At 32.7% G+C, this 27,047-nt stretch overlaps 1 protein-coding gene across 1 annotated transcript; it reads right to left on the reverse strand.

The window, feature by feature from the left end:
* Positions 1-39: 39 nt before the first annotated feature.
* LOC148601117 (fatty acid synthase-like) lies at positions 40-27,047 on the reverse strand. Its single transcript, XM_088554532.1, has 24 exons — positions 26,861-27,047; positions 25,395-25,547; positions 21,335-21,508; positions 20,753-20,953; positions 19,459-19,581; positions 17,740-17,970; positions 16,578-17,002; positions 15,995-16,228; positions 15,569-15,758; positions 14,804-15,033; positions 13,572-13,873; positions 12,927-13,309; positions 12,270-12,503; positions 11,358-11,537; positions 9,807-10,893; positions 9,400-9,542; positions 8,391-8,689; positions 7,565-7,922; positions 6,920-7,042; positions 5,717-5,940; positions 4,307-4,645; positions 3,358-3,604; positions 2,559-2,792; positions 40-1,349 (listed from the first exon to the last, which is right to left on the reverse strand). The coding sequence occupies exons 1-24, from the start codon at positions 27,024-27,026 to the stop codon at positions 1,159-1,161; spliced, it is 6,471 nt and encodes a 2,156-aa protein (XP_088410658.1). The 5' UTR covers positions 27,027-27,047; the 3' UTR covers positions 40-1,158.

Here is a 27,047-nt window from a genome sequence, read left to right on the forward strand (position 1 = left end):
CTCCTAAATCAACTCTTTCTATAATCATTTCCATCGATCTGCTATACATGTATATCATGAAATATTTTTTGACTGGTTATAGTGTTGAAATTCTGGCGGAAAATCGAACTGCCCTTATTTATATAAGTCAGCCATTACAAATTGATGAAAATGTCATAAAACTGACAATTTATACTATATGTATAAATTATTGCATTTAATCAATTTTCTTTCACCTGAAGTGACATGAATGTCGTCACATGGAATCATTATAACCATGTCAATTCCAAATGGAATTGAACTCATTCGAGTTTTTCAGCATTGAAATTGTTACTTATCATATGGGAAAGCTAAACTTTCTTTTGCTTCCAGCTACATGTGAATATATGAAAATAGAAAATAAAGCATTCCTACGCTGATTACAATACTATGTTTTATAAAAAGGGGCAAAAAAATTAACGATTGGAACCTTTATTTAAAAATTGTTTATTTTTCAGTTTATAAAAATGTAAACAACCCAAAACCTGGTAATGTTGTACATGAAATAACAATATTATCCTTAATCAAATGTAATTCAGAACTGAATTATTTGAATCACTAATTGTGGGTCTGTCATTCGACATTTATCACATCATAGGTTATACAATATAGCCTGTGTTTCCTAAAGAGAAGGGCTGTTTAATCTAAAATAAGCTACAATAACCACTCTGAGCAAAATTACTTCTTGATACTCCCATCATATGGCATCATGAGATAAAGAATGAGTGAAAGTTTCTTCAAAATCCATTTAGCCGTTTTAGATGTGTTACTGATTAGAAGATGTTCATTACTTTGACGACCAATGACAAAGTCCATGTTAGAAGTTTCAGAGTAATTGCAGATTAGAAAACCCCCCTCCCCTTGGTCGACCAAAGACAAAATCCATGTCTTGCATCAGGAAACCCCAAAAGGCCCAAATAGAAAACGAGAACATTAAGAAACCATGAAAGTTATTGAAATAAAAACAAAAAAAAAAAAAAAAAATACAGAATACAGGGTTTACTATTGCATCATGTGGAACAGAATGTGAGAAAGTTTCATCAAATTCTATTCAGCGGTTTTCGAGAAGTTCCGAGTATTAGTGTAATACGATGTGAAGAAAATCACACCTTGTAAATTGTATAAACGTTCAGCATTATGTCATTTTCCTTCACTGATTTGGATATTAAGATTCTTCATCCTATCTAGTGTCAAATGTTGAATTTCTGGCATAGATAAAAAAACACCGAATTTCCTTTCCAAGGTGTTCCTGACCTCTTCGACCATCAATGAATCAAGGCCAAGTTCACCTAAACTTCTGTTTGGTTTAATAGAGCTAGTATCCGTAACACCTAGAAGAAAAAATTGAGGCATTTAAACATCATTTTTATAGAAAAGTATGTGTTACCATTTAAATTAATGTCAACCGTCTGTTCTGTGACCATTTAAAGTTCATATTCCATGGTTTTCCTACTTTGAAAACCTACACATAAAGCAAATCAAATTTATGACCGAGCAGGAAAAAAAGATGTAGTGCCTTTGAAGGAAATATACGTTCAATACTTCGGAATTAAGTCAAGTCTGGGATTGATTTGGGACATTTTAGGTACTTTGTTTCACATGTACAATAAGTATACTAGATGATACAGACCTTGAATGGTATAAACTACCCATTTACACCATAAACCACCCCGTTCCCTAAAGAAAAATTTCAATCCTCCCCATTGCATTTTTCTGTATCAAAATATCTACATTATCAAATTAAAAGGTATTTATTTCCATTTTTCAACATTTAAACTGTCATTTTTGATTAAATTTATACATTTTCCATATCAATAAATACTTTAAAAATGATTTCCCTATCCTCCCGTTTCAAAATTCCATCCCACTATTGCCCACCCCCAATATACTATAGTTTTTCCCATACAAGTACTGTGAGTATTAAAAACTATTATTGACGATCGACGTACACGAATATTAACATTTTACATTTATAAATATAATTATATAACTTAAAAGAATAAAGCTGGCCTTCCCTTGATAAAATGCATTAATTAATAAAAGATAATTACATAGACAATGACAGCCTTAATTCTATCAAACATAGGTTAAAATCCCTAAGAACTGATAGAAAGTTTAAATCTCCTGGACATTCTCGTCCTATATATGTTTTTGGATTGGATTCACGGACTCATTTTCGTGAATTCACGGTGTCAGATTGCAAAAGTCCTATCCGAATGTCCACTGACCACTCAACTTTAAGCTTATCATTGGACTAATACGGGTATAACCGGTTGCACTAATATTAAAATTACAACATGCAAACCAATTTTAATTGCCAGGAAGTCGTATTTTGATTTTTTTCATAACGCTTTAAATGTATAGAGACGTTTAAGTTTGCCTTCTATCGAGATCCGCAAATTTTAAAATTACATTAACAAACCCAATATACAGAAATAAAAATGCAATTGACACTAAAGGCTAAACCAGTCGACCTTTGTACAATCTCATGTATCTAAACCTCTTTTATCTTTTAAATATGTAACTGGCTATAATCTCACCTAAAATACGAAACACTGAATCGACAAGATTAACTTCTGTGCATTCTTTGAGGTGTTTCTCTGCTGGTACATAACAGGAAACAATTGGTGTACACTGAGTAAGAATCATGTCGAGAGCGTGTAAACAGGAAGCAATCTTTTGAGGACGCGTACCGGCGATTACAATGTCATCAGTACCACGCGTTTCAATAGCAATTCCAACATCATCAATGGCTCCCCACTGAATTGCCAAACCTGAAATGTACAATACTCAAACTTTCAATACATGACTAACTGCAAATCAGTAATCGGAAAAAAAGGATTAAAAAGTAAAGACAAAAACATAAATTATTAAGACACATAAATTGGTTCAAAAAACATCGACATAATTTTGTCATGTTTAGAACTCGTGCCTGTTTTTAATTTGAATAGAGTTTGTTTTTTCGTCCAATGTACAAATAAATTGATTTGAGATAAATACTGTAATCAGATTGATAAAAATAATTTTGTTATATCTCAATGGATAAAAAAATATTGACACGCCCCTATTCAGTTAAATTCAGAGCACTTTTCTCATGTTTAAAGATAAAAATATGTATTAAAATTAATTTATAAAAATTGATAATAATAAAAATTTTGTCTATTGAAAAATAAAATAAATTTTCCATGTGCATATTTTGTTTATTGCACCTCGCGCAATAAACAATATACGCATGGAAAATTTATGTTATTTTTCAATAGACAAACTTTTTTTATTATTGCCAATTCTTAAATAGAGTCTTTACGTAAAAGGACATGGAATGACGTATGATATAAATACCTGGCAAGTTACTGTTTACTCTATCTTCACAGATTCTTTCCATTGCAGAGTTTGCAAAACCATAACTAGTTTGACCGGCATTTCCATTCTCACAAACTTGAGAGGAAAATACAACAAACCAGTCGAGACTGCTCTTACAAAGATTTCTTGACGCTATGTCTAAATTAAGGGTTCCATTTATCTTTGGTTCGCAGACTTCATCAAACTGCTCCTTTGTAAGGTTTTGAAGAAGACCATCTTTTAATACCTATAATAAAAAAAAACTTAACCAGCCATTCTTGAAACAATGTAGTAAAGTTTGTTAATTAGGAGAAAAAAATGGTAAGACTGGCATGAAGACGGGAATAACTTTAAAAAATGGCAGGGAAGAAAGACCTCATCAAACGAAGAGCATAATAAGTCTTTAGGTTATTTTCCAAAGAATACCTCGGTACTGTGACGTCATAAAAGTCGGTACATCCACAGTCCACAACTAAAATTAATCTAAGCTAATTAGGCTATGGTGATGGGACAAATCCTTATTTTGACTTACACTGGTTAAATATTTAATAATAAGGTTTTTAAAAAGTTTTTTCGCTCGCATAAAATTAAAAACAATCCTTAAGTATACCACTGTTCCAAGCAAATGATTCAACTAAAGGTCTGAACGTTTACACCATGCCAATGCCCCTGTATATAAAGTAGTGGAATATTGGAATATGTTCTTTTTGATTACCGTTCGAACCCTGATTCCCTAGATTTTTCTATGTTGCGACAAAAAAAAACCTTATTTATCATTCATAAATAAACCTGCAATGACATCATTTTTTATAAGAAATGGAACAAAATGAATGTCTTATGTTAAGATTTACCTAGTGCAAAACAATGTATGTACATATTTTATTTTGATATGAACATGCACGTCAATCTATTTAAACGTCTTAAATTCTATTTTTTATAATCAACAAACCATGGCTAAATGAAAGATACCACCAATTGGTTCTATCGAGGATGATTCCTTAAATAACTGTTCACAAGCTTCTTGACCCACGATGTTATGTTTGGATATCCGTACTGTAATCCCCTTTCTTCTCAATTGTTCGATCATCCTAGTCTGGTAACCTGTCTTTATACCTGACCTTGATGTAAGAACCAGGTTTCTTGCACCTCTACAAATCAACCATTTCGCAAGCTCAAGACCAAATCCACCAAGACCACCAGTAATAATGTAGGACTTCTTGGGGTTGAAGTAAATTCTTGGTGATGCATGAATTGTACTATGGTGTGCTATCCCTAACTCATTTCTTACCTTGAATGAGAAAAGATCGTGACATAAAATATGTTCTAACTCACCAGATTCCTTTGGTATGCCTGTACCAAGGCTGGAATGTAACAGCTTTTTTTATTTCTTCGGTTTATTCTTGATTGTGATCCCTTTATATCGATATTAACTTTCATGGTATCTATGCACATTGCTTACCTAACAGGTAATTTCGATAAGTGCGCATTTTTCGGTTGTTTCTGTGTGTATTATTTCTTTTATTATCACGTTCATCCCCTGTTAATGTAAAAAGAAAGGGAAGAAACAAAACTCGAGACTTTTTGTTTAAAGATTAAAGGTATTGTGAGATAAAAGATACTACAGACACTGTGAAGTCAGCCTCATATCTTGACCTACACTTAGAAATCGATGGTAAAGGAAAACTATTGACCAAACTTTACGACAAAGGTGATGACTTTTCATTCAGAATTGTCAACTTTCCTTTCATCTGTGGCAACATCCCTTCGGCTCCTGCGTATGGAGTGTTCATATCACAACTCATACGTTATGCCAGAGCTTGCCGGGACTACGCAGACTTTTTGTATCGCGCTAGAACTCTGACAAAAAGGCTTCTGGAACAGGGTTATGTTGCTACAAGATTGAAGTCATCACTACAGAAGTTTTATGGTCGTCATCATGAACTCGTGGATCGTAATGGTGTATCCATCAGCACCATGAAAACTGATTTATTCAACGGGTCATGGTTTTTCTTTCCTCGTTTGTCTACCCCGGACTTGACTTTTTATGAGCAACTCGGCGGGTGTTTCTAGAAAAGCAGAGGACGCTTACCCTACCGGTGCACCTGGTCCATGCTCCCAGGTTTTAGTGGAGTCCGAGTTGCTCATTTACTTTTGTTACTTTGTATGTATGATTTTAGTTACTTTATGTTCTTTGTTGTGTATGTCTGTTTTCCATGTCTGGTCTTTGTCCCTGGATTGCATTCTTTTGATTACCGCTATAACCTTGGTTCCCTTGATTACTCTTTGTTACCAATAGCTTAGCATTAAAATTATCTTGCGTTCTGGGCTTATTCTATTTTTACAAAGAATAGTTTCGTACCTTAACAAGAACTTTGCCCAAATGTTTGCCTTTGGCTATACATTTAAATGCCTCTTCTACTTGTGTATTGTTAAATACTGTAGCGTTCAAAGGCTTAACAGCACCAGACTGTATTCCATGTGTCAATAATTTGGCCACCTCTTTCCAGTCCTCGTTATCTTCCTCAAACAAAGCATCTAACAAAATGCCATGGAAACTGATATTCTTGAGAAAAACTGACATACCTGTAAATATAAAGTGACCATTTAAAAGTTTTTGTGTCGCCGTTAACGTAATTGCTGAAAGTTTGTATTCTGCAACATAACATCTTTAGTTCAATGATACAATAGTTCAATTAACCATTTAAAAACAATCACAGCAGCATCATATGTTTACCATCTATTTTAGTTTAAGTAGTAGTCTTTATAAAAATCAGACAGGAGGTGGTTCCTGCATGTGAAAAATACACGGAATTTATTTATCAAATGTCTTATTCAGAAGCAGTTACCAGACTTCATAACCAGTCTTAGTTTTTAATTTTGGTGGTGCACTTTTGAGACAAAAAAGATATTTAGATTTTACATGAAATAAGCACTTTGCAAGAGTTATTGTTCCTGATATATTTTGGTAAAGTGAGATGTTTAAGTGTGATTTTCTCAAAAGTGCAGAAAGGACTATTGTAACATATCAGTACGGCTTATTTTGACAAAAAAAGCATCGTTTGATCCGTGGATTTGTCTACACCATGAATCAGTTTACAGTAGGCAGTGTCTGAATTTTATGTAGGCTGGTTCTTAAAACGTATGAAATATACTTTCACAAATGTTCTTATTGATCGTTTCCAATATACATACATACATAGGTCCTCCGAAAAAGGAAATAACTTTTTTCAATTGAATCTTTTCAATTTTCCAATATATACGTTTTGTCGTTATCATGTTTGTTTATAGAAATACTTGTAAAAAGTTCAACACCATAATATTTGATATTTTGAAACAAAACATCGAAAAGAGTAGTTATTAATTTTACTTGACAATCCAACCAACAACTTTGAAAATACTTCTGTTGTTGTAGCTTTAAGAATCTCGGGACCATGCTTGTTGCTAATCGTGGTTAATCGTTGATTTCAATGACGCTAAGAGCAAACTAAGTAACTTAAAAGACCAGTATTTGATGACACAATGGTCAATTATAGTAAACTTAGCTAACAAATTGCAAACATACCCAAAGAGTTGTTGTTAGCCAAATCGAATTTGCCAATTTCGAGGAATCTGCCATGCTGAGCAAGGATCTTTATGCTAGCTTGCAGTTTGTCTTCTGATAATGAGTTTAAAACGACATGTACACCTAGAACAAAAATAAAAGCTTTTTTTTTAAATTATACACATGCTATACTCTTTGGGACCTTTTTGCAGTGAGAAATAATAAGTTTAGATATTTAAAAACTATTTTTTACACAAAACTTCCGACAGTTCCTTCCAGAATAACTCTAAATTATCATTTATTTTTCATGTATTATATCAGGTTTTCATAGTTTGCGCCATGGTGTTAAAAGTAATATAATACCTGAATCGTTTGCATTGGATGCACGCTCAGTAATGTGCAATTGTCTTTCTGGATCCGACACAAATAATTTACACACCTGACCGTTCATGCTTTTTATTGTATTTACCTACTTAATAGACATGGAGATAACTTGTTTCAAATATATGTCTTTCCTTTCACTTTCCAACAATCATAAGTTATATAATTGTTTTTACTTCGATGAATATTATTCATATAATAAGTTGAGGTTCTACAAACTCCGAATTTCGAAAATAGATAAGTAATAAAGTACAAAATATATTAATAAATACATTTTATATCTACCTTTTCCTTTCGTTATTTCCATAAAGTGATTAGCAAATTCAGTCGACCTTGAAGAGCTGAAATTCTGATCTTTCAGTTGAGGAAATTTATTTTGTAAAAATGCTTTTTTTTCATTTGAACCAACTGTAGTGAACACCTCACAACCATAAGATAACGCTACAGCAATGGCAGCCTGTCCAACACCACCACTTCCGGAATGAATCAGAATTCTTTCTCCGTGTTTTATTCTCCCTCTTACTACCAGAGCGTAATATGCTGTAGCGAAAGCTACCGGAACAGTTGCAGCATCTATGAGCGACCAACTATAAGGTATTGACCATTGAAACTTTTTATTGATAACTACTGTAGTGGCAAGGCCCTAAAATATAGAAGACATCTGTTTTAATGCTATTAAATATGATGAAATCTTTTGTAATATGCGCTCTATAGAGCTATTTACATGTAAAATTTGGATACCTTTTTGACCTGCATTTGGATACTGACTTTGATCATTTCTGGAAACGTACGTTGACCAAGCAAAATCATTTTTGCTCATTGACAAGACTACATTTTCATTAATTGAACAGATGGGTCACTTCAAATTCTACAATAAGGTGTCATTCCATCGAAGGATTGATTGATTGATTGATTGATTATTTTAACGTCCTATGGCAGATATTTCATACATTTTAGAACACAAAAGGAAGGCTTGTGGTTTTAATAGTTGTTTAATTTTGGAGCCTTAAAAGGACCAGAAACAAGCATCACCACTTGCACAAAATGTTTAAAAAGTACTTTAGATTTATATGTAGATTCGTTCACCGACATTTTTAATAAATGTTCGCACCTTTGAAGGAACAAGGCCCATTACTCGATTGCCAGCACCATCGAACCCAGATATTTCCATTCCAAGTATGCAATCGTTGGAAAATAATTCTCCCGGAATAGCTTCTGCTGATATTCTACCAGTTGCAAGCATAACGTCCCTGAAGTTTAGTGCTGCATATTGAACGTGACAAAGGATTTCACGGTCATCTTTGTGGTAAAACTTCACGGGAGACTCAATCCATGTCAAACTTGATAAATCCCCTTTAGTCCGTACATCAACAAAAGCATGATGACACAGTGTCTGCTGAATCAAGGTCTCTGAAAAGATATAATCTTTCTTTAAAATTTATAGAACAACAATTGTATTCAGTTAAGCTTTTTAAGAATTCTAACAAATAGGCTTCTGGAACAGGGCTATGTTGCTACAAGATTGAAGTCCCCACTACAGAAGTTTTATGGTCGTCATCATGAACTCGTGGATAGTTATGGTGTATCCATCTGCACCATGAAAACTGATTTATTCAACGGGTTATAGTTTTCCTTTTCTCGTTTGTCTACCCCGGACTTGACTTTTTATTAGCAACTCAGCAGGTGTTTCTAGAAAAAGCAGAAGTCGTTTACCGTACCGGTGCACCTGGTCCATGCTCCCAGGTTTTAGTGGAGTCCGAGTTGATCCTTTTCTTTTGTTACTTTGTATGTATGATTTTAGTTACTTTATGTTCTTTGTTTTGTATGTCTGTTTTCCATGTCTGGTCTTTGTCCCTGGATTACATTCTTTTGATTACCGCTATAACCTTGGTTCTCTTGATTTGTCTTTTAAATAGATAATCACATTACATTATAAAAAGTACATACATGTATATTTTTTTTGTATTTTCTAAATATAGCGTATGTGTGTATAGTAATGCTTTTTTGATAAAGTATGAGAGCTAACCAGTCTATCTGGCGCGGAAGGTAATTCCAATTTCCAAGAAATTCATAAGAAAAGTGTATAAATAAAAGGACTATCGTAACCCATACATACATACCTCTTTTTATAGTAAGTTGTCTGTATGATCCCCATTTCCCATTTTTGTATACATTCATCACCAAATCATTCTCGAGTAAAAATTTGAAATCATAGTCTTCTAGACAGATCTTTGGACCATTGATGTCACAGATGAAAATGCATCTTCAATCAAAAATATCGCTTACAGTATGAATTTCGAATTTTAATAAATTCTTTCATTTTTCTGAGACAGTGCGAGCGGATGAAATCTTTTGGATGGTGTTTTTTGTTTTGTTTTTGTCTTTAGATTGACAAAAAGATTGTTGTACTTTTGTTTTCTTTTTTACTGCATCTCAAACAAACTATAGAAGATACTATTATTAACATGATTATTTGCAATGATCGGAATTATACTTTGTTATTACATGCAAAACTAAATTGAATTACCGTATATTTTCTCCACCTGGTTCAAGCTTCAGACATTTGAACAAGCCCAGAATTCCACTTTTTGGTTCTGAGTTCACAATCAGCCACAAATTCCTATCATTGATATTGGCAACTTCCTGTTTCAAATTATCCAACCAAGAACCTGTCAGATCATTTAGCTGTATTACTGAGAACGGTTTCGTTTCAGTTGTTCGTTTTGGTCGCAGCAAAAACAGAGTAGACGAACCATTACTTCTTGTGAATATAAGATTATATCCTGCGTCGCCAAACACCAAGCCCAATTTCAATTTACTGTTCGTGCGGTTGTTCTCTTCAACTGACTCCGAAATCGGATTAAATATTTCTAGGCAATTCCTTGTATTTTCTTCTATCAAAAGAAATCCGTCATTTTCGTTCAAAGCCAATGACAACTTTGAAAGAGCCTTTGTCAAGTTTTTTTGTTGGCAAAGAATACCTTGTGCAACAACCAGGTTGGCATTTGTTAAACCCACAGGAGGGGTGGATTCAAGATCCCATTCTATAATTTCTACATTTGTATAAATATCATGTGATGTACCAGGACTGTTACATGTCACGTAAGCAACATTTGATACAATTGGATGGACGGTTAACAATGGGTAGACGTATTTGTGCATTCCGTCTTTACCTGTGCTGATTTCTACAACTTTAATCATTGTTGGGAATGCAATGTTTTCAATAACAATGTCCAAACACGGTTTTAACATTTCATGTCCAAATATACTTGACAAAGAAGATTTGTTTACCTGCTCAAATGAATTATCATCACCATCTTCGATCGATGTAGGCAATTGGTATCCTCTTCTATTATCAAAATCACAATGTTTCTTACAAATATCTACATCTTGTCCCGATTCTTTCAGTCCAATGCATGAAGTGCAATTATTTTTACTTTCACTGAATTCATTCCATTCCTGAAAATCGCAAATGTTCGGAAGAAACACGTTTTGTGTAATCACCAGATCATTCTGATATGGACGCCGGGATGCTTCTGTAGCATGGAAGCCAATGATCTCCAATCCTCCAGCTTTAAACGTATTTAGTGATTTGTACGCCTTTGCAAAGATAACTGCAAATCATATTTAGGTATAGTTCAGTATAAATATATAACGTTGTTGGTAATTTTTAAAACTTGAAAAGAAATTATCAAAACAACGATAAAATGTACAAAATTTCTTCTCGCTGCATAAATCATTCTATCGAACATTACCATCAAAAAAGACAAACAGTAATCAAGGGAACCAAGGTTCTAGCGGAAATCAAAAGAAGGCAATCCAGGGACAAAGACCAAACATGGACAACAGTCATACACAACAAAGAACATTAAGTAACTAAAATAATATATACAAAGTAAAAAAAGCAAATGAGTAGCTTAGTAAATTGGGAGCATGGAAAAGGTGCACATGTAGGGTAAGCGTCCTCTGCTTTTCTAGAAGTTTTCTCTCGAAGATTTGTGTTTTAAATTGACTATAGCAGTAATGCAAATACATACAAAAGCATATTATAAAATTTTAAAAAAGCTGTAATATATACCGTTTTCTCCTGTTTGATTCTGGTACACCATGGCATGTTGTAAATCTGGGTGAATATTCATGTAATTGATTCTTGAGGGAAGCCTGAAAATATCATCTGTCCGACCAAATATTGACATCTGAAGTAAAGCATCTATGTAGGATACCCAGTTGCCGTTCCATAAAAGCTCACCTGCATCTCCTTGAAAAAAATCCATTACAATAAGTAATTTATATCTAAGTTTTCATCAGATGATGATACCCCAATTATTAGTATCAAACTGCGTCATAAAAAAAACCTGTGAAAAATTTGTATTACGAAAAGGATAATTAATGAGTTATTGTGAAGAATCAATATATTATCACGAGTGCCGAAGAATTTATGTAATTAACAAGTGGATATATCTTGTTCAACCTACGACTTCAATCTTTAAGCGTTTTCGGCACTAATAACTATATTTTTTCGTTTATTTATGATAAACAATCGACTTTCCGTTTTATTATATAAATTTTCTTCTTTATCTGTGGCTTTCTACAACAAGAATTCGGTGGATTTATATTCGTAATATAACGTTTTGGCAGGATAAAATCCATGAGTGAAATAACTGAATTTCATTCGCAGCGTGAATAATACATGGTATTACAGATGTAGTAAAAAAACTAAAGCACAAGCAACATATACCTCCACAAAAAATGGTAGTGACATTGGGTGATCATGAAGTGTAAGCTCGTCCTGCTACACTAGTGGCACCCTTCATATTACAAGTGAGTGCAACAATGCAGCTCCCGACAATACCTATACTGAACTAACAAATATCAAGTGTTAACTTTCGTACAGAAAAAATATCCTAAATGCAAATTTATATTCATCATTAAATACGTAAAAAAATCTTCTGTTACTTAAAGCATCAATTTCCAACCTATGATATATTACCTTCAATACTAGTCGTATGAATTCCTTTGAATTCCTGTCCATATTCGTAACCTCTTAGCCTCAATTCTTTATAAATATCTGATTTACTGAATGCAAGGTCTACCTTTTCTTTAAAAACCGGGGTAAGGGGTTCTTTCAATGGATATATGCTTCCATTAGAGATGAGTGCGTTGTTTTCAGTTATTTCAAACGTTCCCGTAGATTCCAGTATGTTTACTGTAAACTGTACTTTACCTAAACATGATAGCTTTACATTTAACATTTATTATTATTGAGGTATAAATGCTTATGACCTGAAATAATCAGCTATCAAAAACTTAAAATTGAAAAGAAGCGAATTATTTATTATTCTTCCGGAAGGAGCTAAATGGTAGAGAATTTTAATTAAATGAAAATAAAGGATCCGCTATACCTAGGGCCAAACAAAATTTCTACAAGAGGTTGGAAAAGGTTTTCTGCTATCTGTTCGGTGTTACAAGCCGTCGTTAAATGGCACTTTTCTAATGCTTTAATATTTGAAATTCTAAGTACGTTTTGGGAAGTTTTTTCATGATACTTTCTTTCTTTGTAAATCAATAAATAAAAAAATATAAAGTTTCTTTACAGTGTATTTTTCTGATGAAAGACGAAAGGAAACGTAGGAACAATATGACAAACCTTCCGACGGAAGCATTGTAACTCTTTTAATATTCACATTTTCAAACTTTACTGGCATTGCTTGATAGTTCTTTCCTTTAATTTTCGCAAATGTTTTCCAGGCCAAGACAATGTATCCAGATGCCGGAAATAAGACACGCCCATCAATGACATGACCTCGAAGATAATTGTCAGGTGAATTTTCAGACATGTCAATCTCGTAAGTTACACCACTTTTTCCACTTAAGGGTCCGCTGGGGAAATCATTAAACGTGGCTACATTCCAAGATGCAGAATGATCCCAATTTATCAAAGGCGAAATCATTGGGGTTCCCTTGGGAACTGGAAAATGTACTTCATGACAGATTCTCAACGGGTCTAATTCCACTCCATTCAAGAAGCATCTAAAATATTTCAAGATGTCTTTAAAAACTAAGGATTTTTTTTATTAAATACTGACATACTATTTGAAAGTCAATAAAATTCAATATTCGATGATTGTGTTTTGTTATGAGCAAAACTATTCGCAAGTCGTTTAGTATCAATGTTCACACTTTATTATTTTTATCTCTGACATGTTCCGTTTTTTTATATAATAAACCCTTTATGCAAAATAAAGATGAAGACTGAAAAGTATATTCATTTTTCACTTTAATTTATACTTACTTTCCAAGACTGGATAGAAAGAACTCAACATTGTTTGGATGTCCTTGTTTCATTAAACCAACAAATGAACAGTTTGATCCTAGGGATCTTTTCAGTATGGACTGCAATAAACAGTTAGGGGCTATCTCTATGATAACAGCATTGTTGGAAACGTGTTTCAAAGCTTCGTGAAATAAAACAGGACTAACCAAGTTGTTGGCATGGTAATCAGCAGATGAATATTCAGCTAAATCGGTGTGCCAGTTGCACTCTGGAATTGATGAACTTATCCACTTGTCGCTTCTTCGCTTTGGAACAACAACCTTAAATACATTTACATACATTCTCATCAAAGTATAAATACCTTACAAAAGAAATTACACTATGCTCTTAGAGAGCTGAAATTATCTTACTGGTTGAGGTTGTAATGCATCAGTTCTCTAAACATTTATTTTCATTTTCAATACAATAAACTGTCACACAATACCGAAGCCTCAGCGGTGGGATGATTTAAATGCGTTAAATGCCCAAAATATATCTTAAATCTGAACACATGAAAACAGACGATAAATATGTAGCCAGCCGAATAAAAAAATACAAATTAATACTGAAAATAAGGGAAAGAAGACGTCACACTAGCAATTTAAACACCCACAAAAACAAAAATACGGAAATGACATCATGTGCATGGAAGGGTAAGCACGTCCTGCTTTGCCAACGGCACCCGCAATTTCTCAGGTTATAATCTAGCAATAATAATGCAGCTAGGCAACACCTATTAAACAATCTCCAGAGTATGATTCATTTCAACTAAATATCATGTTGTAAAAGTAGTAAATAACTTTGAAATAGAATACAAATATTCGAAATAGACTAAGGTAACGAAAAAAAATCACAATAAAACATACATCATTAAGAATTATCAATTAAAACCGACGAAATTTGATCTTCAACTTGATATCACAAATTAATATTTCTTATAATGAAATTTGACATAGGGCCAAAAATTTTAACTAAGGCACATATACTTTTTCTGATTTATCGGCGATATAAAAATTAGTACTAATTGTAATGTGAAAGAACATTTTACGACACTTTTCGTAACAATTAAAAAGAGTATCTGATAAATAATATGACAATTTAATATTGAAATACAAATGAACACAAGACTTTGGATTACCAAGTTATTTTTATGTAAATCAAACATTAATTAGTGTTAATGACATGAAGCTCATGTGTAGTCGGCTTATTACTTTTTGTAATGCACTATTGAGTGTCGGTCCAACAGCTTTCATACATGGAGAATGAAAGGCTACGCCAGCAATGTTTATTTCCTTAGCAAAGATATGTTGTTCCTTGAGTTTTTTGACAAAATCTGCTACTAAAATGGCAGGTCCAGATACAGTGACATTGTCTTCCGAGTTATGGCAGGCAGGATAAATCCCAGGAGGGCATCGTTGATGAGCTTCTTCCCAAGATAAACCTTTTTGTAGATAAACAAGGGTATAGTTATGATCACATTCATAAACATGAGGTTTTATCTAATAAACTTAAAAAAGTAAAAGGGCATCTTAAATAACACTACGTCAATTATCTATCGAAAATGTATACGCATTGCTTAATAAAATCTATGAAATAAAAAAACCAAACGAGAGGGATGAGGTGGACGAAACAACTTAACATAATAAAAAATGTCGACAAACGACATATTGCAATTAAAAAAAGAAGCCTGACGAATGAACCCAACGTAATACCAGTCTCATAAGAGTGAAGGAATAGGTCAGCTAGTAAAGGGGCACAATTTGTTCCCATTGGAATGCCGACCGTTTGTTGAAAAACACGTCCACCATACTGAACAAATATGTTGTCGATTAAAAATTCCAGCATTTTGTAAACATCTTCCTCTGTATATTTGGAAGATGATTTGGACTTATTGAGACTTGAAAAAATCGGCAAAAACACCGAAGCAATAAAACATAAAGTCATTAGTTAAAAGATTAAAAACTTAAATAAACAACCTATTGCAGCCATTCCTCCTAAAGGTAAATCTGCATCCTTTATACATTTTCCCCTCCAATATGCCGCCAAAATGGTCTCCTCAGCAGTAAGAGACCCATCAGCATAGCCACTTCCTAATTCTCCGACAGAATGACCAACAATACCATCTGGATGAACTCCCATGGCAAAGAGTAGGTCTACCAAGGCAATCTGTAAAATGATTAGAGGTTTCTTGTATCAGGATTTTTCACTAATGTTAATGTTGCCCCTTTCATAATGACAAACGTCCTTTTCCTCTTCATGATAGGAATAGAAAGTGAGATATGCATCGTTTTCTAATGGATTATTAAGGTAAACATTGTCTATTGATTGAATATTCTTAAAAAACATATTATATTTTACATCGTTCAACTTTATTATTTTATTTGGAAGTAATGGTTGTATACCTGTATTGATGCAATACCAATGAACGAATAAATAATATCATTGGGTGCCTCTTCTAAGCCTCCAGACAACCATTTGTACAATTCTACGTCAAATGGCTTAAGAACTACATCTAGTTTCTGGATGCACTCCTTAAATAAGGGTATCGTCATCATTTGCTTTCCCATTCCATTCCATTGGCTACCCATTCCAGAGAAAACAAACCAAACGGGTCTCCTCTCGTCAATTGAAACTGCCTGAAAGTAGTGCGATTTTATTTATTCTGGTAATAAATTAATATAAATTAAACAGAGAAATTTTATCACGATATATTATCTCGGTAGGGTTGTTGTCTCTTTAACCTATTCACAATTTCCATTTTCATTATATACTGGAATATATATTGCAAAGTGTTTCAATCTTCGACGGGAAAATTCACTTAATTTAAGTAAAGTTTTTGTGAATGATTTTGTAGGATCCTAGAACTTCTATGAATTTTTGTTTAACTCCATCCTTATGACTAACCACAGTATTGAACGAAATATTCTGGTGTAGGGGATAAGTCAAGAAAGAAGTATTATCTTTTTTTTAAACTAATCTGCTAACCTGAATTTCTCTAATTTCATCCTTTGTATTCAACACACTGTATCCCCTATAAACTTGACCATTACTGCATGAACCGTTCAATAGAGCATGAAAATGTATGTTTCCACTATTATATTCTGCTGCCTTTAAAACTCTCTCGAGACCTTCCTCAGTCCTAGCTGTGTAAACTAGCAGCCTTTGTGATAGATCAACAGATGTGTCATCATTATCATCATTTGGCTTTAGCACTGCATGCACATTTGAACCCCCAAATCCAAAGGAGTTTATAGCCATTAGTCCACCATTAAATTTTGTTGTCTTGGTTACGACCTTTAACCTCCCGTCAACTAATCCAGGGATATCGAGATTAGGTGACTTGTAATGCAAATTAGCAGGAATCAATTTTCTCTCCATTGTAATGATAAGCTTTAGTATACCAGCCAAACCTATAAACCATTAAAAAGAACTTGATTTTTTTTTGTTTTTGTTTTGTTTTTGTTTCTTTGTTTTTTAGGTTTTTTGGTAGTCAAACATTATATTTCAGATGTACATATCATATTTGTCACTTTCCTTATATTTATAAATCGTATGTATGTGTATGAAACATATCGAATATAGGGCATCTCAGTTTTTCTTAACGATTCAATTTTTTACATAATTTATGTTCAAACGAAATATAAAATTTTATAACTAGAACAATTAAATTGCAACAACGAAATTAACCATAGTTAATCTTAAATAAATATAGTACGCAGACTTTTTCATGCATTCATACGCTCATAACACCTCTTAGGGTCTTTATTCCTTGCAAACAAATTCTACTTTAATTTTGGCACGTCTGTTGGCACTGCAGTGCCTGTATTTTCTTACAATGTATTTTATACGCCAGATTTTTTGAAATGTGTCCAAAGACCTATTCGGTACATGCATTAATGAGACAGAACTTCACACCAATCAATGGTAATTGATCATCGGAATTTGACATATCTGTATTTCTCATGTTTTTAACCATAAATCTCGAAAATTACGAAGCTTTTCACGGAAAAATAAGAGAAGATAAAGACAAAAAAGCAGAAAACGTTATTGTTTTAGTTGATGATTTGAATGAATTTTATCGTATGTGCATCTTTGCTTGTAGCTTTTCCATAGGATTTCTTAAATTGAGGCTATTTTTACACTATACCTGAAGCAGGCTCTGGATGACCCATATTTGACTTAATTGAGCCTATCAACAAAGGTGTTTCTCTGCCCTTACAGAAAACATCAGTAATTGTATTCAGCTCCTGTGTATCGCCAGCTTTAGTCCCAGTCCCGTGTGCCTCAACATACTCCACTGTTGAAGGATCAATGCGTGCCTCTCTGTACACCTCCTGTAATAACTGTTTCTGTAAAGCCCCAGATGGAAATGTTATACCTGGAATTATTTATATACTATATTTAAAGATATCGAAGTGCATACTTAACCAAGCTAATCCATATACTAAACAAATTAGAACGAGTACTAATATTCAAACTTTGAACGGCGTGTATCATAGATGCTTTCATAGTACTTTAAAACGCACTAAGTTTTGATGGACTTTTTCTAATTATTCATGTATATTTTTGTGATTTTTAGAAGTATATGAATTACGATAAATAGTTATTCATATAGATAAATTCCATACATCAAACACAAATCGTAGGCTTTATACAAGGTATTGCTTCTACTTTTGATTGTCCATTTAAAATTTCATTTATTTAAAACAATAGTGAAGAAACCACAGAAATGGTCAGGCTTTTTTCAATTACACGATAACAATATATTTCAAAGGAGGATAAGTTAAAGGACAGCCTCAATGAATCTATTTTTATAAGAATTAATTTTAGGTGTCTTAAATGTAGGGTCAAATTGTGCCATGTCCAATTCTTAATGATTACCAATTTTCAGAAGAGTCCTTATTAAATTCTTATTTCAAGTATACATTGTTCAAGACCTTTTGTGTGAGTGTAATAAAGGTTTGAAACCAGTCACCAATTTTTATTCGAATACCCTAAATATTTAAACGATGCAAGGCATACTTTTCTGAATATTTTGCTGCTGTTTTTTGTTCGTAGTGAAAAACTCCATTTGTTCATAAGCAATAACTTAAATCGTTCTTCGTTAAATATATGACCTAATGATTTAATTTACTATGTAATAAGTCAAATGATTGGTTCGTTTTGGGCAACATAAGCTATTTCTTATAAACTGAATTGATACTGTGACGTCATTAATGTCGATTGGTCCACGTCCTCGCTTCAAATAATCCTAAACTAAATAATGTTTTGATTAAAGATCAAATATACATTTGGAAGGTATCGATAATAAACCAGTTTACTAAGTTATGTTATACTTGGGAGGGGGCAGTTTAGGGTTCATAAATATTGAATAAATAAGATTCTCTATATTGTCTTAAGTATGTTCACCTATTGCATATTACATATCCCATAATTCTTGATTTTTAATTTTGTCCTTAGAACATTTTATATTGTATAGTATAAGGAGAACTGATATGATGAATATGTAATAGAGGCAACAACCCCATCGGGATGAAAAATGTCAGCTGAAGGACACCTATGGGTCTTTGGACAGGTGTAATAAATGCGACGGGATTATGTACTTTGGCGTGATTACAATCGTTCCCCTTTACAACTGACCCCTGTGGAAAAATATTATATAATTAAACATACCTAAAAATTAGTTCTAAAAGGTGTAATTCCCATGTTAAAGTTTAGATAAAGAAACTGAGTATACGTTACGGAAATGCACAAACAACGGACTACTAACAGTTAACTCAAGCTGCAGACCAGATTTAATCTTTATGTTCTAATCGCATTTAATATCAGAATGTATATGTAACCATTCACTTGCTTCTTAAGATACCTTGTTCTTTATTGCCATCTGAATTCGTCTTTGAGTGTACAACTGTGCAATAGATACGTTTTGCATTACTTCTTTTCTGTAAATAGACGACAACAACGCCTTCGCTTCTACAATAACCGTCACCTTGATGAAAATAGATTTTATCAGTTTTATTAATCATTAGTGAAAGACAATAAAAATACACAATGTCTATAAAACATAACAATTAAAAGATAGTATTCGTCACTTCATGCGCATTGTTACTCCATCTGTCCAAAAAAATACGTTTTAGGTTTTTTCGTCAAAATTCAATAAATTTCACTGTTGAAGAAAGGAATCTACATATGAATACATTTTTTATACGAATCAATTGCTACAATAAACATGTATATTTTTACGGAAAGAGTAATCAAGGGATCCAAGGTTATATCGGTAATCAAAAGAATGTAATCCAGGGACAAAGACCAGACATGGAAAACATACATACACAATTAAGAACATAAAGTAACTAAAATCATACATACAAAGTAACAAAAGCAAATGAGCAACTCAGACTATACTAAAAACTGGGAGCATGGACCAGGTGCACGGGTAGGGTAAGAGTCGTCTGCTTTTCTAGAAACACCCACCGAGTTGCTCATAAAAAGTCAAGTCCGGAGTAGACAAACGAGGAAAGGAAAACTATGAACCGTTGAATAAATCAGTTTTCATGGTGCAGATAGATACACCATAAAGTGATGAATTCATATGGTAATGAATGAAGAAAAGTAATTTTGATGATTGTTTAAATACTGTCATGTGACCCCGTGAATTTATGAGAATTTATCGTAAATTCCAATAAAAGTGGAAAACCTGTTATGCGTTCAATTTTAGAAATATGATATATTCCGACGAATTTTGCTAATATCATATAAAAGACCATTCTAATGCCGGTGCAAATTACATGATTTCAGCTTCAACTGTCGTTTTTAATAGAAATCTTCGGAACAAAACCAGCATGCCCTGTAGAAGTAGTATGCATGTGTAAAGTTTAGACGGAAACTGTAGACGCAGTTGATAAATGGACTCTGTGTCAAAATATTCTACACTATTTTCAAAAAGGGTTGTTTGTATAATTTTATCATGTGATTAAATATTAATACTTTACTGATACATTTTCATAATATGTAATTGAAGAAACACCGAATTTTGACGTGTTAAACGCCTTCATCCTCAAAAGAAAACATTCACACAATACAGATATTGTTGAATACCAGTTTTAATATCAGATGCGATTAACATTACGAGAACTTTCTTAACACCTTCAAAGTAATACCTGATGCATCAAATGACTTGCAAGTTCCGCCTTTAGATAACATGCCAAGTTTATCGAATTGTACCGATGTCGTCGGTCTTAGACAGAGATGACAGCCACCTACTATAGCTGAATCACATTGACCTTGATTTATACTTCTTAGGGCTATGTCTACTCCTACTAGACTTGACGAGCATGCTGTATCTATGGCGTAACTAGGACCTGAAATAATATCAAATATAATAGATGGCAACTACATTTACAGAGAAAAACCGAACAGAGATCAAGCAATGTAAACATATATGATAACTTCAATAAGTATCAGAATTAAAACTATCATATACATGTATTAGCATCCCTTTGCAAATAAGCTCAACAACATCGCATATTTGCAAAGGGATACTTATACACTATATATTTACTTTGTTTATTCAGTAACAGGGGAGCCAACTGGCATATCCGAAATACATAATGCATTATTGAAGATTTGGTATGTACCAACGACTATTATAAAATGAGGAAATGCTTTATTGCACATGGAAAAAGATAAATGTCATAAACTTTAAAGAAACTATAAATATTTTCTGACAATATTTGACAAACCTTTAAAATCAAAGAAGAATGATATCCTGTTTGCAAACATCGACTTAGTACAACCAATCAAATTGTATCCAACAGTGGAAGATGGATCACATGACCACGCATCATGTGATTCAGATGCAGTACAGCCAATAAAAACTCCTGTCTTTGACCCTTTTGTACTGTTCGGGTTAATGCCTAAATACAAGTGACGTAATTTCAAAGGTATGAATTTCTTCTAAACAAAGCAATGTTCAGCCTTTTTAACCGAATCTAAGAATGACTGATTTTTTTAAATTCTATATTTTACAGTCAGAAGCATCCAGTATGGAATATTAAAACCTTCAATATATAAATTGCTCCATTGACAGTTTATAATGATAATGATAAAATAACAATACCGTTGTAATTTTGAATTTTCAGGATATTTGAAACTCTTCGTGCCTTCCTTTAAAATATTAACATTATTTTATATCGCCACTCTCCTACATGTATGTTCGTACTCAGAAAAAGATCCGTTTTTCGCAACCTCTGTAAGAATCAGACAGTGGGTCAAAGTTTAATTTGAATATTTGCAACATCAGAATTAATTTTTTAAAAATTCATATCTTTTTGGTAAATTGATTTATAACGTCATTGAAATGCACTGAAAATGAACATTTCAAGACAAGCGACTGTCAAAAACCTCATTTTTCTAGGATCTAGCTGCCGGCACGTATTGGTTATCACTTTTCTGTTGTAAGGTTAACTTAATTTGAAGTCATCAATCATTTGGACAAAATTTTAAAAATCAAAATAATTTAAAACTACAAATTAATTATTGAGAAAATATATATGTGTTAGACCTTAGTGCACTCGTTAGTCACATCTCGGTTAGATCATGGAAATGTATTTTTCTATAGATTACCCGACAATTCAACTAACATGTTACAGAGAGTACAGAATACTTCAGCACGGTTGCTATCTATACCTATGCGACTCTCATATATCTCAAGCTTTATCGAAAGGAGAACGGTGCATTAAATAAACCCCATGTGATCGGACCAACATTAATGGAGGTAGAAGTTATCGCAATGTACAACACTTTAACTTAGAGCATTGAGAAATGAGAAAATGCTTTCTTGTTTTAAAAGGAATGTTAAAACTCACCTTTTTAGACTTGTTCACCCAAATGTTCAAATGTTAACATTTTCATTGACTATTATGCATTTTTTATTTACATTTATTTATTTATTTATTTATTTATTATTATTATTATTATTATTATTATTTTTGCTTTTAGTTTAATAGAATAGATTTATTCTTTATAATATAAGGATTACAATAAATGGTTCTACTTTTTAAAAGTTTTTATTCAAAAATAGTTTTCTTGTACCCAACAGCAATTAGATTTTAATATTGCGAGGACTAACAAATTAATACATAGGTTATGACCTTATTTAGACAAGCCAGAATGACACGTATGAAAACTTAAATTTCAAAGCCCAGAAAAAAGAGTCCAGGTGCAAGTAATGGAAAAATAAGGCAGATTCATGAGCAAATAATGAATAAGACCAACCGTTTCATTCTTAACAAATTTTGGATCAGAAAGGTAATAACTTAAGTTCGCCATTTATTATTCATATTTGGTGTTGCAAAACTTCTTTCCAAATGTTAATTGTGTTCAATAACTTGGATTGTAATTGACAAGAGATTTTTGGTTGTTCTTGTAAATCGGAAATATTGAATATTGAACTAGTCAATGCTGGTGTTTCTTATAAATGATTTTTTTGGTTTCATATTACTTTATTCTTTTGTTATCTTTCATTTCTTAACTTTGTTCATTTTTATATCTAAATGTAAAAGTAAAGCGCAAATAATCGGTGTCAAATAGTGTCCGAACCATTCAAATTTGAAATTAGAACTGAAATAATTGTAGTACAGTTTTTGGCTTTTGCCAATATTTAAATTATCTAGCATGATCGACTCAATTATATAAAACCATAATGTCTTTCTAAGAGTAATCAAGGGAACCAAGGTTATAGCGGTAATCAAAGGAATGTAATCCAGGGACGAAAACCAGACAAAGAAATCCAATGGTTATTATAATCAATAATTTATCGCTTTAAAACAAAATTGACAGAATTGCAATGAGACTTTCGTAATTTTCGTGAAGCAAATTATCGAAGTATGTTGATTTCGAAAAAGCAATCGCAAGTATTGATGTTTTGAGGTTATTAATTGATAAATACATGAAGAATTACAATTCTAACTCAAGAGTTAAACTGTACAAGTGAAAAGATAAGGTATTTTTTTAACGTCGGTGAATATACATGCATGTAAAAGTCAACAGTTAACATATGATTTGTAGACGGCGAGATTTATGACCGTTTGTCCAATATATGCATCTCGCATATTCGCAAGTCTTGTAGGAAAGGAAAGCCCGATATTCAAGGCTAAAAACTTGGTGAACTGCCGGACCAAGGTAGGTGTCTGGAAACCTAGACGCAAGATGAACGTGAACCTGCAGCGGTGTCGATCTCGTTATTACAAGCCCAGCGCCTTACTAACTGGACTAACCTATCCTTTAGGAGAAAACTGCTCTTTCATCTATGGCAACATTCCTTCATCACCTGCGTATGGAGTTTTCACATCACAACTCACACGTTATTCCAGAGCTTGCCGTCACTGCGCAGACATTTTGTATCGTGCTAGACTTCTTACAATTAGGCTTCTGGAACAGGGTTACTAGATTGAAGTCGTCAGTACAGAAGTTTTATGGTCGTCATCATGAACTCGTGGATCGTTACGGTGTATCTATTTTCATCATGAAAACTGATTTGTTCAACGTGTCATAAGTTTTCCTTTCCTCTTTCGTCTATCCCGGACTTCACTTTTTATGGGCAACTCGGTGGGTGTTTCTAGAAAAGCAGAGGTCGGTTACCCTATCGATTCACCTGTTCCATGCTCTCAATTTTTAGTCCGAGTTGTTCGTTTACTTTTGTTACTTTGTATATGTTATTTTAGTTACTTTATGTTCTTTGTTGAGTTGGTTGGTTTTCCATGTCTGGTCTTTGTCCCTGAATTACATTCCTTTGATTTCCGGTAGAATATTGGTTCCCTTGATTATTCTTTCGATTCTTTTCATTATCAAAGTGATGTCGACGAAAGTTACAACACAGGGTAATGATGAACAAATAAATATTTCTAATATAATATTCTTTAAAGTATTAATTTTATCTTGGTAAACATTTAATCAACAGATATTACAGTGGTAATTTTTTTAAATTTATTTACTGATACATTTACTCCAGTTTTTTTGCGGTTTTGAAGACAAATAACCGGTGATATGTTAGCTAAGTCATCTTATAGCCAAATGTGCGAGAAAACAGATGCAGTATAAGGGGGTAATTTTATAGATCTGTCGTGTTCAATTTTTTTTATCAAATGATAATGTTAATAATGTTAATACAGAAGTACCACTTATCATAAAAAAAATATTGCTAATTTCAGAATGCTGTACATTTGCTTCAAGGGGTAACTACTTATCAGCGGCATAAGAACCAAATACCTAGGAGTTCCATATCCAAATATAAAGTATATACGAGATGTACTATAAAAACACAAATACCAAAATAAATGTAGTAAGCCAAAACAAGCACCGATAGGTTATTCAAAAGTATGTAAAGTGGACTACATATTTATTCATAACATGCATGTGTAGTACAAGGAATAACGCATCAGTGTTTGTGGGTTTCGAATTTTGTGCTTTTGTAAATTTCATTAAATTATCTATAAATTTGAATTCAGCTCAGGCGAGTCTGACTTCTTGGCTGATGAATACTCTCGGGGACCTATGGTCCAGCAGCATTGATATCGACCCAGTAGTTTTTAAATAAATACCAATCATAAATTTTATGTCTAGAGATGATATACTTAGTTAAGAATAACTTGACAACCAACATTGATACGTTTAGATAAATACTGAATATGTATAGTTTGCTATTACTGTGTTTAAATGAGTGTTAAACCAATATATATATTTTTTTTCTTTCTTTCTTTCTTTCTTTTTTTTATTTACATTATGAAATATTTATTAGTTTACCAGCATCAGTAATAGCCTCGTATGTCACCTCCAACAAAAGTCTTAATTGTGGGTCCATACTGTTAGCTTGTTTTGGATGTACTCCAAAGAAAGATGCATCAAATTTACTGATATCCTTTAATTTACCACTCCTTTTAGGCAATCCGTATATTCCTACAATAATTATACTACTTGATTAGTAAATATCGTTAGTTCATGGTTTCCATCAAATAATTTGATGTGTAAATGTAAGTTGAAAATTGGTCAGAAATTTGTGTAAGTAGACGGCTATGACTGAACCATAAATCATGAAAAATTATACCACGCGTATTAAGTTTCGTTCATAAACATAATACTAGTTATGCAATCTATATATTTTTTTTCGTATTTTTGTTATCTTCAAAATCAAAAGATTGGTGACGGTTCGAAACATGGAGAAAAAAGAGCTTGTTATTCGATTTAATCACATGAGCGATACGATACGCTTTATGAATCTCGGAAATATCTACATGAAATAGCAAAAAGTTACACATATAAAACTTCGTCAAAAATCAAAAAAATAATCCTTCTAGTATATTTTCGAATAAAGTCTAGTAAAAAAATAGATGATCATTAATTGTAATTTATATACTGCCTTACCCAACCAAGTCCAAATTAAAATATTGTATGTTTTCAAATAAACTATTTTGTTTGGGGATTTATGAATCGCGCACATCGGACTATTTCACGTTTATAACATTACAGTACAAATGCAAATTTATTAGTACAAAATAGCTTATGTTGCACAAAAAAGCAAATCTCGTTAGGAGTAAATTTAATTACCTAAAATTTTGTTTATGCTTGTCCAAGTCATGCGATATAATCAACTTAGGGATATTTTACGTCTTTACGTTCAAAAGTTGGTTTTTCATGCAAAACTGTGGTCAAAGCAAAATTTAGAAAAAAAAAAATCTTTATAAATCAATTTTTAATTGATTCCAGTCCAATCTGAAAAATCTTATCTTTATCGAAAACATTATGGTTGCTCCCAGAACGAAGTAGGGAACATATTTTATTTTACAGTTTCTTATTATTTATTATTTAGTTTGGGAATATTTGAATTGCGAATTGTGAACACATCAATATAAAAGACGTCACAGAACTAAATCTGTTACAAAATAGCAACGATAATTCACTAATTAGAATATTATTACAGTTATTAATTATTATTCACAACTTTCATGATTTTTATATTTTTATGTATATTTTTTTTGTTGTTGTTGTTCAACAGGACGGTGCGTTTTGTTATATTTTTCTGTTTTTTTAGATTTAGTTCTAATAGCCTATCTGATTCATTAAGACTTACAAGGCTAAAGATTTCTATATAGTAAAACTATAAATCCCTTTGCCGTAAAAAACTCGCATTATTTGAATGTAAAACCTTAAAGTATATCATTGAATAAATGTACGCAGTTAAAACTAAGACAAAAAAGTACCAGTGCATTTACCTGGTGGCCATCTCCTATCATCTTCTGTAACCATGTCTATCCCATTCATCAAATTGTGTTGACATTCCTCAGCGTTGTCAGATTCTGGAAGGCGACATGATATTCCTCCTATCACTACCTCGGTATTGTACGCCGCACTAGCATTTTCAGAATTTTTTACCTTCATTTTTCGATTTCTAGAACTCTC

The sequence above is a fragment of the Perna viridis genome, chromosome 12 (genome assembly GCF_037379345.1).
Source record: "Perna viridis isolate PV_CMFRI_1.1 ecotype Kerala chromosome 12, ASM3737934v1, whole genome shotgun sequence".
Taxonomy (NCBI): domain Eukaryota; kingdom Metazoa; phylum Mollusca; class Bivalvia; order Mytilida; family Mytilidae; genus Perna; species Perna viridis.